The sequence below is a fragment of the Carcharodon carcharias genome, chromosome 15 (assembly GCF_017639515.1).
Source record: "Carcharodon carcharias isolate sCarCar2 chromosome 15, sCarCar2.pri, whole genome shotgun sequence".
Classification (NCBI taxonomy): Eukaryota; Metazoa; Chordata; class Chondrichthyes; order Lamniformes; family Lamnidae; genus Carcharodon; species Carcharodon carcharias.
The window spans coordinates 33185948-33202632 of NC_054481.1; the positions used below are offsets into that span (position 1 = coordinate 33185948).

The 16685-nt window shown below is 46.2% G+C and overlaps 2 protein-coding genes across 2 annotated transcripts in view; both read left to right on the forward strand.

Moving 5' to 3' along the window:
* The window catches only part of LOC121288360 (protein disulfide-isomerase-like), a 36303-nt gene extending 34812 nt beyond the window's left edge, over positions 1-1491 (forward strand). Inside the window, exons 10-11 of the mRNA XM_041206913.1 lie at positions 887-991; positions 1096-1491. Of these exons, the coding sequence (XP_041062847.1) occupies positions 887-991; positions 1096-1194 (204 nt within the window). The 3' untranslated portion in view covers positions 1195-1491. The remainder of the gene's footprint in view (positions 1-886; positions 992-1095) is intronic.
* Positions 1492-10531: 9040 nt separating this feature from the next.
* The window catches only part of LOC121288361 (protein disulfide-isomerase-like), a 37823-nt gene continuing 31669 nt past the window's right edge, over positions 10532-16685 (forward strand). Inside the window, exons 1-4 of the mRNA XM_041206914.1 lie at positions 10532-10562; positions 11564-11630; positions 14965-15064; positions 16264-16389. Of these exons, the coding sequence (XP_041062848.1) occupies positions 10532-10562; positions 11564-11630; positions 14965-15064; positions 16264-16389 (324 nt within the window). The remainder of the gene's footprint in view (positions 10563-11563; positions 11631-14964; positions 15065-16263; positions 16390-16685) is intronic.

A 16685-nucleotide genomic window follows, 5' to 3' on the forward strand; every position in this document is an offset into this window, starting at 1 on the left:
GAATGGAATGCAGAAGTAGGGATATTTTGGTACAGTTGTACAGGGCACTGGTGAGACCACATCTGCAGTATTGTGTACAGTTTTGGTCTGCTTATTTAAATGACATAATTGCATTCGAAGCAGTTCAGAGAAGGTTCACTTAACTGATTCCCGGGATGAGGGGATTATCTTATGGGGAAAGGCTGGACAAGTTCGGCCTTTATCCATTGGCATTTAAAAGAGTGAGGGGTGATCTTTTTGAAACATATAAAATCCTGAGGGGGCTTGACAGGGTGGATTCTGAAAGGATGTTTCCCCTTATAGGAGAGACCAGAACTAGGGGTCACAGTTTAAAAATAAGGAGTCTCCCATTTAAGATGGAGGTGAGGAGAATTTTTTTTCTCTCAGAGGAACATGAGCCTGTGGAACTCTCTTTCCCAGAGAATGGTGGAGGCAGGATCATTGAATATTTTTAAGGCAGAGGTAGATAGATTCCTGACTAACAAGGGAATCAAAGGGTATCGGGATAGGCAGGATGGTGGCTTTGAGGCCATAATCAGATCAGCCATGATTTTATTGAATGGCAGAGCAGGCTTGAGGGTCTGAATAGCCTACTCCTGCTCCTAATTCATATGTTTGTAAGGCAATGGACACCACTCAGGGAATGAACCTACGCAGTAACTCAATAAACTGTACAATCTAGCAATGAGTTGTATGTATCAGATGAAGATAGAGTTGGCCTCTTATCTTACAGACCCTACTGCAAACTAATCGATCTTTCTACGAAGATGATTTCATATTTTCAGAAAAATACCATATCAAATTCCAAAATACAACCTTGTCACCTTCTTTTACATTTTACTATTTTGTAATAAATCAAGAACATTGCATGCTGCTTATTTTACAGATTATAGACTATGAAGGAGCAAGGGATCTGGAAACCTTTACAAAATTTTTAGACAATGGTGGCAAATTACCTCAAGAAAATGACACAGATAATAATGATGAACTGGTCAGTGCATTCTGTATTTGATCTGCAGCGATTTCTTGAGTCCCATTTTCTCGCCTCAAATACTCACTGTTCTAATGATTAATATTACCTTCTAAATATTGCAGGATATTGATGACAGTCTCAATGGAAAGACCAACAAAACAACAGAGCAGCATTCAAAAGGCCAAGACACTGCCAGTGAAGCTAAAAAGGATGAATTGTAGTTTCTATCCTTAAAGATTCAATTATACAGCTTGATACAGAACTAAGCGCAAAACCAGTATCATGGCCTTGATAATACAAAAGGTTTCATGAAGGGTGATCACTTACCATCAAAAGCAATGACATTTCTGTGTGAGAAACATGTTTTACTCTTTATTATTCTAATAAATCGGATGTCTGTTGTACAATACATAATAATGCAGAGAAAGAATTGGGGAAAATGAGTCCTGTTTTTTTACCATTTCACATGAAACAAACTCTTTTCTAAATAATAAACATTTTCTTCTCTGAGACTGTAAGATTGATTGTGCCTCAATATACTGCACCCACTGTGCTTGGTGAATAGAGAAAATTTGGATGGGAGGAATATATGGCTTTAAGGAAATCTGAGTGGTTCTCCACGCATTCCAATTCATGGATGGGATTTTTCAAATAAACTTCCTTATGAGCAATCTAGCCCATTGGATTTTCCTCATTCTCCAAGCCCAGGCAATCCAATATAATAATGGATAGCAACAGGAAAATTTGTCTCCTAGTTTCATCCACATATCTGGGCCCATGTTGTGAAAATGAAAGTTATAGTTCTTACATTGTTTTAAGGAAAATGACTTCATCATTCTGTTATTATTAATGCAAGGCACACATACAAGCACAATCTACTTTGTTTTCCTTGTCTCATTCAAATAACAGTGAATATCCCTGTAATTTGAATCATGTAATAGTGTCTTACTGCGCACCTGGAATGCTCATCGGTTATCACTATCTGTTTGACAGCAATACTACTGTTGAATTCTACAATTTTCTATTATCTTAAATGTTACCTATTTATCCTTCTGTTTATATTAAAAATGACACATTTAGAAGCAGGGCTTAAGTCAACTAGATTTCTCAGGGTTCAGATATGGTTGCTAATCCACGTGCATACTCGTGGGCTGGGATTTAAACCCCCTCACCCATTGGGAATGGTGCAACGGACATGTTAAGATTTGAAAATTGTGATACCCAACTCAAACAGGCATGCTTCTGGTCACTGCAATTTTTATGGCAGTGAATCAGGCCATTGAGGAGGTACCCACTGAAGGCAGCTGGAGCTGACATAATGTTCCAAAGTAATCTTTACAGGTAAGGCAGCAGCCAAAATGGGAGATGTCAACTGGCCAGAGGAGGCCAAAATACGTCCTTATTTGCAGCTTCCTGCCATTAATTTCCTGTGCTAGCTCAGCAGCTAGGTAGATTTGGATTTGGGTGGGACTCCAGGAATTACTATTTAAATAAATCGCTGTTGTTAAGATCAGCATGGGCAGGATTTCTCCCCCGTCGGACAGGTGTCCTGAATGGGAGTAAAATAGTGCACGATGATGTCGAGCGAGTGTCCCGACGCCATCGCGCACTCTTGCGATGTTTTACTTGGTGGCTGGGCATGAGAGGCAGCAGCGCGCCCGCCGACAACTAAGAGGCCTTTAAAGGCCGTTAATCAGTTAATTAAATCAAATTTTCCGCTGCCCATCCAACCGTTTGGTTGGCGGGCGAATAGGCTAAGCGAGCTTTGCATCTTTTGCTAAATCTCATCCATGGGCTGGATGAGGTTTCAATCAGTGATTTAAAAGAGAAACTTTTAAAACTCATTTTTAACATGTCCCTGATCATATGACAGAGTCACGTGAGGGGACTTATTTTTCAACTCTTCATTTGCAACGTTAAAAATCTTCAGCATCCTGAGGCAGCTCTGTGCCTTCAGGGAGCTTTCACTGTGCGTGCCCCTGCGCATGTGCCCACTTCAGTGCTCACGATCCCCCCAACCCCACCCCGGCAGCACCGAGGCTCTGTGCCCGCCTTTCCCGCTGGCTGGTCGTTAATTGGCCCAATCGCGGGAGGTGGTCAGTTTCGCAGCTTCTCCTGGGCCCGCCCGCCACGCCTGCCCAACCGGGTAAAAATCCTGCCCCATGTCACCAGAGTCTTCAATTAAGCCTCCCCCAACTCTGCTCACCCCATTCCCTCTGTCTACCCAACTCCCACTGCCCAACCCCCTTCCCAACTATCCCAATGTCAATCATTCCTCACCCATTTCCCATCCCTCCCCAACTGTCCAACTCCATTCCCATAGCCTATCCCCCTCCAGACCGCCTATCTCCCTTCCCAGTGCACACCCCCCTCCACTGCCAACCCGCTTCCAATACCTATCTTTCAATCTTTATTTTCTAACCTGACAATAACATGGATGTTTGGCTGCAAACTGCTATTACACATAACATGTTAGATACAATAGTACCTGTTTCACAGTCTCCATCATCACAGCTGTTACTTCATGCTCTTGTGCTTTAAGATCACTCTTTCCCCAAGGGGAAACAGCGAATGCACACAGTCCACCCACCACCTTTCATCAGCACAATCTGTAGAGATTCTTCCAAAGGGGGCCTGATACAGACTGGGTGGTTCTCTCATGACAGTGACATCATTCAGTGTTCATAATAAAGCAAAATTCAAAATGTGTACTATTTTTCCTTTTTTAATACTAGCGACAAGAGTATGGCTATCAAAGCCCAGGGCTCTCTCTGAATCCTGGTGCTTTCCTTCATCTCCTTCCATCTTCAGAAACTTCTTCAATTCAACTTCTTTGAACTTGCCTTTGAGGAGAGAGGGAAAACGACCAGAAAGGAGGGTGGTAATGGAATATGTTGGGGGGGAGGGGCAGCGATTGGGAAAGAGGAAGAGGCAACAATTGAAGAGGGAAGGTAAGCAGTGGCCAGTAAGGACTTTACGTGGAGCCAGGAGAAACAGTCCCATTCCATTGGGCCCCACATTCAGTAAATCATTTTTAAAACTGAACTTTTTGGATGGTTTGTGGCACTTGCTTTAAGGACTGCAGATTAGGCCACATGTAGTCCCAGTTTTCCTGAATGCAACCGTGCTGTCCAGGTCTAGTCAATTAATAAAAGGTGCATCTAACAAGCCTTAGGGCAGAATTTCCTGCCTGTCGGTCAGGTGAGGCGGGTGGGCATGGACCCGATCACCGCCTACGATCAGGTCCGCTCTGCCATTTTACGCGGGCGGGCCAATTAATGTCCACCTGACATGAATCGCAGCTCCTGAGGACAGCGGGAGTGGGCGGGCAGCGGCGGGAGTGTGATGACCACTGGGTCCAATGGTAACCCGGTGGCCTGTTTTAAAAAGTAGCTGCAGCCTGTCAAAGGCTGCAAATGTTGGCCAGTGGAAGGGCTCCCCAGAACGCTGCTGGTGAGCAGGCCAGGCAGGAGGGTAGGACAGGGGGCACTGTGCCCCTCGTTTTCCTGACAATTGCCTTGCTGGCCTCCTCAAGGAGGTGGCGTCACAACGGGAGGTCCTCATACCCCAGGACAGGAGAAGGAAGCCCCCCCCCACATGACCAAATGTGCCTGGGAGGAGGTGGCGGAGGTGGTGAGCTCCCGCAACATGGTACGACGCACCTGGATCCAGTGTCGCAAGCACTTCAACGACTTGTTGTGCTCAGGAAGGGTGACTACCATGCTGGCATTGGTCACTTAACCCAGCAGGTAGGCTCTGCCCACTGGTGACACCCCCTGCCCCAAGGCTGAGTGTAGTGACTGCATTGAATCATTGACCACGTGTGTCCCTCGCTGGGTGGGCCAGCAGATATTGCCCATGCCGAGGTCACCCTGAGAGGGTGGTGAAGAGATGGGTTCTGCCCCCGCAGCATGTGGTACACTGAGACCCACATGACTGTTTTGGGGGCAACCTGAAGGAGCTGCATCCAGGCACAGTGCTGGAATTCCAGGACATGTCAAAGTCAGGCTGATGACATGCTGGGAAGGGAGCTTCAAGGTGGCGTGGCACCGATCGATCTGCTGCCCCCTGCGCTCCACGTGCTTGTGCCTCCTTGTTATGGAAGGTTAGACCGTGTTGTGCCAAATGTGATGTAGGCAGCGTTTGGCCAAGGGGGTGAAGGGGTGGGGGGAGACAGGCCTAATATCTTTGTGTGAAGGTTGGGCAGCAGCAGGATGAGGAGACACTGGAGCCCTGCAATGTCCTACTCTGGTTGGGGTGGGCCGTGCGCGAAGAGAATCCAGGTACAAGTAGCACTAATCAATGTTCTTCTCTCCTTTTCAGGAGAAGAATGCACATAATGCTGCCGAGCAGGTAAAGACTGGCAGAGGGCCGGCCCAGTTGGTGATTCTCAGCTGCTTCAAGCAGGAGGCCCTAGATTTGGAGTGGCACCATGCACCCAGATCCACCGGTGTCGGTGAGGCTGGGGTTCCACGGGCAGGTATGTTTGTCAGCAGTGAGGTCAGCATTGTTCTCCCAACAGCCATGGCAGTGCTGACTGTTCAGTGATTGAAGTTTGCAACATGGCTTGACCATTGCTTATGGAAGGATGAGCGCATAATGATCCGGGGGACATTATGATGCACATTGACATTGTCTCCACATTAACTGTTCCAATGTCCTTGTTCTTCCTTTCAGCATCATCAGAGCAGGGCTGGGAGGACGAGCAGCCGAGGCCTCCTCTCACAACTGAGGGCCCTGAAGTCTCACCAGCGTCACACCATCTCTGCCAGGCAGGCACCAGCACAGATACTAGCACCTCAGTGGGAATTAGAACATCGCCTAGTGCCCCGGGGCACAGCGGTGAGGGCACTTCACAGCCGCTGGAGGAGCTAGCAGAGACAGAGAGTGCCCATGGCGCCAGCAGTTGGAGGGCTGCAGGGGACCAGGCACATGCTCATTCGGTGCCTGATGATGTGCCTCTGGAGTTGTCTGCAATGCAGCAAATGCAGGAAATGCGACTGGATGTGTGGGAGCATCTGGTGGAGATACATGAGGCTATGCTTGGCTTGTTGTTCCTGGTGGAGGAGTCTGTGTGGACCAGCACCGATGCAATGAGCCTCATGTCCGAATGCCGTGCATCCTCCATGGAGAGAGTGGCGACTCTCATGGAGAGGCTACTCCCGGAGACCAATCAGGGCTTCCTGGGGATGCGCTCTGACCAGCAAGCCCTCACATCAGCATTAACCTCAGCTGGTCATTGCCAATGTGGGAGATGGTGTGGGCACCAAGTGTCCCAGCTCAGTGCCCATCCATCCACGGTGAGAAGGGAGGTCCGAAGTGACCTTACATCGGCTCAGCAGCTGCCAGTCGTCTCTGTGAGCCCCTCTCAGGGTGCTCCGGATGAGAGCAGCAGATCCTCTGCCTCTCTGCCAGTTGCTTTTGCATCCGGTGAAGCTGTGATGACTGGGGAGATGCCAGCTGTGGAACTCCCTCCCAGACAGGGTCAGCACAGGGTCCACGGGCCAGAGGGCGACTGCCAAGATCATTGAGGCCAACAAGACAGCAGAGCCAGCAGGCTGTCTCAGATGCCACTCTGAGCGATGGGGCAGCACCAAGATGTAGCACCCAGAAAAGTAAACAGAAGGCACCTTAGGCACACCACGGGTTTATCACTGGTGCTTTTGTGTTGGCCCGCAATGAGGTCTTTATGAGTTGGTATGATATTTAACACCTTAGTCATTTTGTTTCCTTAAGTTCCTTTGGTTGTAATATTGAAATCAGACATGTCACCATGGCTGAAGGCGCCTCTTTTCTTCTGCAGGTGGATATTTTCCAATAATTTTATGAGTGATTTGTGGGACATTCAGCTTTATTAACAAGGCCCTTAGTTAATGTTCCTAACTAGGCAGATTTTGCACTCAAGTATCGAGCATGAAGCCTGCAGTGCAGGCTTGTCCTGGAGGTCCATCTGTGGTGTGCTAGCTGAAGGTTCATTGGATTAAAGCCTCCCGGGTGTCCCTGCCTCCCTGCAGTATGCCCAGGTCAGCATCTACCCCCTCAGCATTTCCCTGTGTCTGCTCATTCTCGGATTCACTGCTGGACTCATCATGTGCAGCCGCAGCCACTGCGTCAATGTCTTCATCGTCCACTGTGTCCCCTCTTTCCAGCGCAAGATCGTGGAGAGTGCAGCATGCAACCACTATCATCTACATACGATCTGGGGGGTACTGGAGTGCGTCCCCTGATCTGTCCAGGCATTGGAAGCTCATCTTGAGAAGACCGATGGCTCTCTCCATTATAGCCCTTGTGATGCCGTGGCTCCTATTGTACCGCTGCTCAGGTTCTGTTGTTGGATGGCGGAGAGGTGTCATGAGGCACCTTCTGAGGGGATAGCCCTTGTCACCCAGCAGCCATCCATCCAGCCGGGCTGGAGCACTGAAAAGCCCTGGCACCTGGAAGTGTCTGAGGATGTAGGCGTCATGGGAGCTACCTGGGTACCTTGCACAGATTTGCAGAATCAGCATCCTGTGGTCACACACTATCTGCACGTTCATGGAGTGAAAGCCCTTCCTGTTGACGAAGGCACCGGGCTCACCTGCTGGTGCCTTGATGGTCACATATGTACAGTCTATTGCGCCCTGGACATGGGGGAAGCCAGCAATGGCCGCGAAGCCTCTGGCTCGCTGTGTCTGGCTGGCCTGATGCCAACGGAACTGGATGAAGGTCAATGCCTGTCTGAACAAAGAGTCTGTGACCTGCTTGACACAAATGTGGACAGTTGATTGGGAGGCACCACAAAGATCACCCACCGACCTCTGGAAAGAGCTGGAGGCATAGAAGTTGAGGGCAGCTGCGACCTTTAGAACCACTGGTATGAGGTGTCCACCCACACAATTCGCGGAGATCTCAGGCCCAATCATCTGATAGATATAGTTGACTGTCTCCCTTGAGAGACGGAGCCTCCTTCGGCACTGCACCTCAGTCATATTGAGGTAGTTGCTTTGCCACCTGTATACCCTGGCAACAGGATAGAGGCATCTTCTGCGGCCCCTTCTGCTTTGGACTACCTCTTGGCCTTGCACCCCTTGTGCCTGAGCTTGTCCTCCCAAAGGTGGTTCCCCTGGAGGCTGAATGTTTAGCCCTGGCCTCCTCCCCCTTCTGGCCCTCCCTTCCTCCTCAGAGGAGGTGCCTCCAGTGGAGAGCACAACTCCCATCCCAAGGCTAAGGGAAGGCTTCCTGAAACCTGTAATCCCAAAAAACATTCCTCACTGAAAGTTGTGAGTCCAGTCCAAGCGGCTGGAATGCGTTTTGAATAACTGCACATCACACAGGCAAGTATCAGTAACTTTGAAAAATCAATATTTGACAGTGCACACTCATGACCCCAGTGAGCCCTCTTATCCCACCCGTGGATGAGGTTAATACAAATGTGTCCCACCTGCCCGTTGTACCCATGCGCAGACCCGACGATTGCATGGGCGCCAAAAACTCGCCATCGATTGGTGAGTTAAGGGTCGTAAGTGGCCCATTAATTAATGGCGGGTACGCATCGGATATCATGGCGCACCCACCCAACGAAATATCGTGATGGCGCGCGGTGATGTCAGGGTCCTCGCCCGATGTCACTGAGCGTCATTTTACGCGCAGGCGTACGGGACCCTGCCCCGCACACCAATGGGAAAATTCTGGCCTTAGACCCCTTATTTGCTTTTTTGCATTTTTAAAGTTTTGAACACCTGGGGCTGGATTTTCAGCTCGGCGTGTGGGCATGTGCCCAACATGCTCGAGTGTGAAATAGCACGCGATGACGTCGGGCAAGCTTCCCGATGTCATCGTGTCTTCGTCAATATTTCAGATGGCGGGCACACACGGGAGTCGGCAGCGCTCCCGCTGACATTTAAGGGGGCTGTTAAGCCCATTAATAAATTAATTAAAGTGAATTTTTCCCTGCATGTCAAACCTTGCGGCTTCGCAGGTGAGCGAAAAGGCCAAGTGGCCTGTGGATTTTTGAGGAAACCCTCATCCACGGGTGGGATGAGGCTTCTGATGGTAATTAAAAGTAAAATAACATTTTTTAAACCTCATTTTTAACATGTCCCTGCTCATATGACAGAGTCACATGAGGGGACGTGTTTACCCTAATTTTAAAATCTTTACTTATAATGTTAGAAATCTTCAGCTCTCTGAGGCAGCTCTGTACCTTCAGGGAGCTTTCACTGAGCGCACCCACACACATGCGCTGACCTCCGCGCTCGACCTCCTCCCCGCCACCCCAGGAGCGCTGAGCGTTTCAGCATGCGATTCATGCTGGCTGTTAATTGGCCAGCCAGTATGAAATTGCAGTCGGGGCCTGAGCGCGGGCGGTGAACCATTGCTTGGCCACTCCTGGGCCTGCCCGCCGATGAGGGGAAACCTTCCCCCTGATTCAGATGGGGGTCCTGGCCATCTCTTTGAGTGCCTATACTAATATGGTAAGTGGCTCTTCCAGCTCAGAGTGTGCATGTGCTCGTCACCTGTCATCTCGGATTCTTGTTATTTTCTTGTTAACTAGAAGCATTCAAGTTTACCCTCTAGTTATTAATGGTTGACTTCTGATAGCCCTGTTTACACAGAAACTATTGTAAAAGTCTTTGTTGCTTCTGAATCAGGCACTGAATTTGATTTTAACTGATCATATTAACCTGGTTGGAATATTGTAGCCTCTGTGATTTGTCTTGACCAGGTTTGATGTGAGGGGGTTGTGCTGCAAGTATTTTCAATGGTAACCCTTCTTAACTGACATGTCAACATGTGCTCTCACAGGTTGTTTATTTTTTCCTATTTCTGAAAAACTTTCTTTTTCTCAATCATGAAAACTACAGTAGTTTAACAGTGCAGGGTAAAATTTGCACACTTGATATGGTCACAGGTAATGTGATAGGAAACAAATACTTAAGCTCAGCAAGTTCACCCAATAGAAAAAAGATTATTTGAATTCCATAGATATACAGTATTTGTACCAAACTGCCAATGGAGAACAGTGCATGAAATAATAGGACCTTCATCTCTTGACTTTGGGGAAAGTATTGTAAGGGTTGTGGATCATGAACAAATCCAGATTCAGTTTGCTAACAGATGTAACCTTGTATCTGTAGCAAGGTCAAACTATGGTGTTTCATCATTGTTTAAATAGGTTGATTGTAGATGCTTTATTTAACCACTTTTTAAAATTTAGGTGCACAAGTGCACGAGTTGTTTGATCTGGTTATCTTGAGATTTTGTGTAAAAGATTCCGTGCCAGTGAAAAATAAAGAGTGATTGAATTTTCAGCTCTGACTTGCTTTCAACCACAATATGCGAATCTCAGTTTTTATGCTTATATTACTCGCTTTTTTGTCTGCAACCTGGGCTGAGCACAACACCCAGAATATAAAGGAAAGAAATGATACCAAGACATGGAGAGACAAACAGCCCCAGATTAACGAAGGTAAAAGTGTCCTTGTGCTGAACAAAGGCAATTTTGACAGAGCACTGAAAGAAAGCAAATTCCTCCTTGTCAACATCTGTAAGTTTATTCAACTTGAAACTAAGTAGAACATGCTTAATATCTTTGACAAAACCGCATCAGGTAAGTCTTTGAATTAATTCAGAGCAGGACTTCTACATTGAGTAGTAAGACTTACCAGACTGATGCTAGCTATGGTAATATTGTTTACAATTATGCTAAAATCAACTTTGCTAAGCTCCAACATTGAAGTTAAGCATAGCAATTGTCCTGTTGTATTTGGTTCTGAGCACTTCCCAGACACTTCTTAAACGCCTGTTGTAAAACCATACGACTTGTGATTGCCAAGAAATGAAAGTGCTTCAAGGTCATTTGAAATATTTCCACTTCTAACTAACATAATTTGTAAATGTCATTATATGTTTTGGAAAAGCAATTCAGAATAAAACATCAATTAACATCCTGCAGTGCTGTAACTATTAAAGGCACCTCTTATCAAGTAGCACCAGATGTAGCATTCCCACTATATATATATATATATATCTTCATATAAAACAGGTAAAATATTTCAAACGTTTGCTATAACAGCAGAGGAGAAGGGAAAAGTGTGATGAAAACTTCATAGAAAACTATATAGTTCCTCTCGGCTAGATTTTCTTTATCCACTTGAAATCAGCTCCCTGGTTATTTCTTAAAATTGCAACTCTGTAATTGCATTTGAAGATATTACTTTTAGTTAATTGTCAAAGGACCATTGGAACAATAGTAGGTTATTTAGGCTGTCCGGCTGTTCTGCAACTTAATGAAATCATGGCTAATCTGTGATCTAACTCCAGATACCCACTTTTGTCCTATATCCCTAATATCTTTTTTCTAACAAAAATCTATCAAGCCCAGATTTCATATTAACAATTGTCTAGTATCAATTTCAGTTTGTGGAAGCTGCCACTTTTGACATGTAAGAGTGTTTCCAAATTCCACTCCTGAAAGGTCCGCCTCTAAATTTTACATTATGTCCTCTAGTTCTCAACTCCCCAACTAGTTTCTCTCTGTCCAACCTATCAATTCCCCATTAACATGGTGAAAACTTCAATCAAATCATCGCTTAACCTTGTAAATTCCAGGGAATGCAAACCTAGTCCATGTCATCTCCCTTCGTAACTTAACTCCTGGAGTCCAGGTACCATTCAGGTAAATCTAGACAGCATTCCCTCCAAAATCAATATGTCCTTCCTAAGCTGTGGCACCCAGAACTGAACACATATATAACATATAACACATATATAACATGTTCCTCCAGATTTTGTGCCCATGCCGTCACTTTTCTGCTTGTGGTTTCTGCTTTCTTCTTCACTGCTGCTTGTATTCAGATGGCAACTGTCTAATTACAGTTAGTCTTGAAAATCTAGATCAGTGTATCTCTGGGGTTATTGATATTCAAGCAGCCATTACAATACACAACATATTCATGTTCCATTATAAATGTTTGATGTGAAAACCTGATTCCAAAAATTCAGCCAAAGCTGAGGCTTCTAAGATTGAGACTACCTCCACATATTAACATAATACGTGATTAATTAGAAAACAAACCCAGTTTGATTTCCTTTATCTAATTGCATTCCTTCTTTACTACAGTAATGCATAGAATTGATTAAATCTAACTGTCAATAATTAGAATTTGAAAGAAATACCATATTATCATTTTTAATTATCTTAGTGTTAACTGAATTCATAGAACCATAGAATGAGAAAGCACAGAAGGAAGCCATTTGGCTCATTGACCCGTGCCTGCTCTTTGAAACAGCTACCCAATTTTTAAAAAATTCATTCACGGGATGTGGGCTTTGCTGGCTGGGCCAGCATTTATGGCCCATCCCTTGTTGCCCTTGAGAAGTTGGTGGTGAGCTGCCTTGAACCGCTGCAGTCCATGTGGTGTAGGTACACCCACATTGCTGTTAGGAAGGGGGTTCCAGGATTTTGACCCAGCGACATTGAAGGAACGGCGATATATTTTCAAGTCAGGATGATGAGTGACTTGAAGGGGAACTTCCAGGTGGTGGTGTTCCCATGCATCTGTTGCCCTTGTCCTTCTAGTTGGTAGTGGTTGTGGTTTGGAAGGTGCTGTTGAAGGAACCTTGGTGAATTCCTGCAGTGCATCTTGTAGATGGTACACACTGCTGCCACTGTGCAATGGTGGTGGAGGGAGTGAATGTTTGTGGATGTGGTGCCAATCAAGGGGGCTGCTTTGTCCTGGACGGTGTTTATATGGCTAGTCCAGTTCTGTTTCTGGTCAATGGTAACCTCCAGGATGTTGATAGTGGGGAATTAAGTGATGGTAATGCCATTGAATGTCAAGGGGCAATGGTTGGATTCTCTCTTGTTGGAGATGGTCATTGCCTGACACTTGAGTGATGCGAATGTTACTTGCCATTTGTCAGCCCAAGCCTGGATATTGTCCAGGTCTTGCTGCATTTGGACATGGACTGCTTCAGTATCTGAGGAGTGGTGAATGATGCTGAACATTGTGCAATCATCAGCGAGCATCCCCACTTCTGACCTTATGATGGAAGGAAGATAATTGATGAAGCAGCTAAAGATGTTTGGGCCAAGGACACTACCTGAGGAACTCCTGCAGGATGTCCTAAAGCTGACATGACTGACCTCCAACAACCACAGCCACCTTCCTTTGTGCTAGGCATGACTTCAACCAGTGGAGAGTTTTCCCCCTGATTCCCATTGTCTCCAGTTTTGCTAGTTTTTGATGCAACTCTCCATCAAATGCTACCTTGATGTCAAGGGCAGTCACCCTCATTTCACCTCGGGGTTTCAGCTCTTTTATCCATTTTTGAACCAAGGCTGTAATGAGGTCAGGAGCTGAGTGGCCCTGGCGGAACCCAAACTGGGCATCAGTGAGCAGGTTATTGCTAAGCAAGTGATGCTTGTTAGCACTGTTGATGACCTCTTCCATCATTTTGCTGATGATGGAGGGTAGACTGATGGGATGGTAATTGGCTGAGTTGGATTTGTCCTGCTTTTTGTGTACAGGACATACCTGGACAATTTTTCATATTGCTGGGTAGATGCCAGTGTTGTAGCTGTACTGGAACAGCTTGGTCAGTGTTGCGGCAGGTTCTGGTCCACAAGTCTTCAGTTCTATTGCCACAATATTGTCAGGGCCCATAGTCTTTGCAGTAACCAGTGCCTTCAACCGTTTCTTGCTATCAGCTGGAGTGACTCGAACTGGCTGAAGTTGGGCATCTGTGATGCTGGGGACCTCCGGAGGAGGCCAAGATGGATCACCCACTTGGCACTTCTGAATGAAGATTGTTGCAAATGCTTCTGCCTTAACTTTTGCACTGATGTGCTGGGCTCCTCCATCATTGAGGATGGCAATATTTGTGGAGCCACCTCCTCCAATGAGTTGTTTAATTGTCCACCGCCATTCATGACTGGATATGACAGGACTGTCTATTGCTTGCTGCTTATGCCGTTTGGTTGCAAGTAGTCCTGTGTTATAGCTTCACCAGGTTGACACCTCATTTTTAGGTATGCCTGATGCTGCTCCTGGCATGCCCTCCTGCACTCTTCATTGAACCAGGGTTGATCCCTGGCTTGGTGGTGATGGTAGAGTGGGGGATATGCTGGTTCATGAGGTTACAGATTGTGGTTGAGTATAATTCTGCTGCTGCTGATGGCCCACAGTGCCTCATTGATGCCCAGTCTTGAGTTGCTAGATCTGTTTGAAATCTATCCCATTTAGTGCTTTAGTAGTGCCACACAACACAATGGAGAGTATCTTCAAGTGAAGACAGGCCTTTGTCTCCATAGGACTGTGCGGTGGTCACTCCTACCTGTCATGGACAGATGCATCTGCAGCAGACAGGTTGGGAGGATGAGGTCAAATATGTTTTTCCCTCTTGTTGGTTCCCTCTCTACCTGCTGAGATGTAGCCTAGCAACTATGACCTTTATGACTTGGCCAGCGGTGGTACTACCGAGCCACCTTGGTGATCGACATTGGAGTCCCCCACCCAGAGTACATTCTGTGCCCTTGCTACCCTCAATGCTTCCACCAAGTGGTGTTCAACATGGAGGAGCACTGATTCATCAGGGAGGGCAGTACATGGCAATGAGCAGGAGGTTTCCTTGCCCATGTTTGACCTGATGCCATGACACTTCATGGTGTCTGGAGTTGATGTTGAGGAATCCCAGGGCAACCACCTCCCGACTGTATACCACTGTGCCAGCACCTCTGCTGGGTCTGTATTGCCGGTGGGATAGGATATACCCAGAGATGGTGATGGTGGTTTCTAGGACATTATCTGTAAGGTATGATTCTGTGAGGATGACTATGTCAGGCTGTTGCTTGACTAGTCTGTGAGACAGCTCTCCCAATTTTGGAACTAGCCCCCAGACGTTCTTAAGAAGGACTTTGCAGGGTTGACAGGTTTGCTGTTCTCATTCCTGGTGCCTCGGTCGATGCCAGGTGGTCTGTCCGGTTTCTTTCTTTTTTATTGACTTTGTAGCAGTTTGTTACAAGTGAGTGGCTTTCTGGGCCATTTTGAGAGGGCGTTTAAGAGCCAGCCACATTACTGCGGATCTGGAGTCACAGATAAGCCAGACCGGGTGAGGATGGCAGATTTCCTTCCCTAAAGGACATTAGTGAACCAGATGTGCTTTTACGACAATCAACAATGGTCTCATGGTCATCATTAGACTTTTAATTCCAGCTTTTTTATTGAATTCAAATTCAAACCTGTGTTCCCTGAGCGTTACCTTGGGTCTCTGGATTACCAGTCAAGTGACCATACCACTACACCTCCACCCCCACCACAGCCACCACCTCCCCCTGTTTTATATTCCTGGCTAGTTTGCTCTCATATTCCATTTCTTCACTTTTAATCAGCTTTTTGGTGGTCTTTGCTGGGTTTCTTAAACATTTCCAATCCTCGGACTTGCTATTATTCTTTGCAAGCTTATAAGCCTCTTCTTTTAATCTAATACTATCCTTAACTTCCTGTGTAAGCCATGGATGGATCTTTCTTGCTGTGTTTTTGCTATTCAATGGAATGTATTTTTTGTTGAACATTTTGAATTGCTTTTTAAACATTTCCCACTGTTTATTTTACAGCCATACCTTTTTGTCCATTTATCCAATCAGCCTTAGTCACTTCACCCCTATACCTATGCAATTGGCTTTGTTTAAATTTAAGATTCTTGTTTGTGGTTGGAATATGGTGCTTTCAAACTGAACAATTCAATTGTATTATGCTCAGAAGTTCCCTGTGATCTTTTACTATGGGATTATTAATTAACCCTGCCTCATAACACAACACAATACAAGACCTAAAATAGCTTTAACCCCAGTTGGTTCCACAACATATTGCTCCAGGAAACACTCATAAAAACATTATACAAATTCATCTTCTAGACTACCCTTGCCAATTTGATCGATCGAATCTTTATAAAGATTAAAGTCCCGCGCATTTATTATATTGCCTTTGTTACACGCTCCAATAATTTGTTGTTGATGCTCTTCTAACAGTATAATCACTGTTTGGGGGTCTATAAACTACTCAACATCAGCATTTTCTGACTCTTGCTACTCCTCTCCTCCACCCATAGTGATTCTACTTCATGATCTTCTGAGCCAAGCTCCTTTTTCACTAATGATCATATATCATCCTTTGCTATAAGTGCTACCCCTCCTCCTTTGTCATTCCTTCTGTCTTTTAGAAATATTGGGCCTGAACTTCCTTGGAGTGACAATCAGCATTGTATTGTCACTCCATTCCCAGTCTTTTACTTTAATTTTTTTTTCTCAGCCTGTCTCAGGCCAGCTGAGATCCAGGCAGTGCAGTGCGTCCCTGGGGCCTAGTGTCGAAGAACAGCTGAGCTACAGAGAAGAAGGCTACATCCCCTTTTTTATGGCACTAGCTGCCGTTATGCAGGTAAGTTAAAGGTTCAGCCAAATTTAAAGGTCCTTGACCAGCCAGGGAGAAGGTAAGTGTCTAAGATAAGTCGGTAGGATTTGAGGGATGGGGGGGATTGGAGGTTGGAGGCGATCGGAGGCTTGAAGGAATCGGAGGTTGTGGGGGTGTTGAAGGGCAGCGAGTTGGAGGTCAGGGGTTCAGAGGTCAGGATTGGGAGAGTTGGAGGTCGGGGGTCAGAGGTCGTGTGTCGGGGGGCCGGGGATCAGAGAATGGAGAGGTCAGGCTTCGGGTCAGGTTGGGATGGGCCTGGGGGA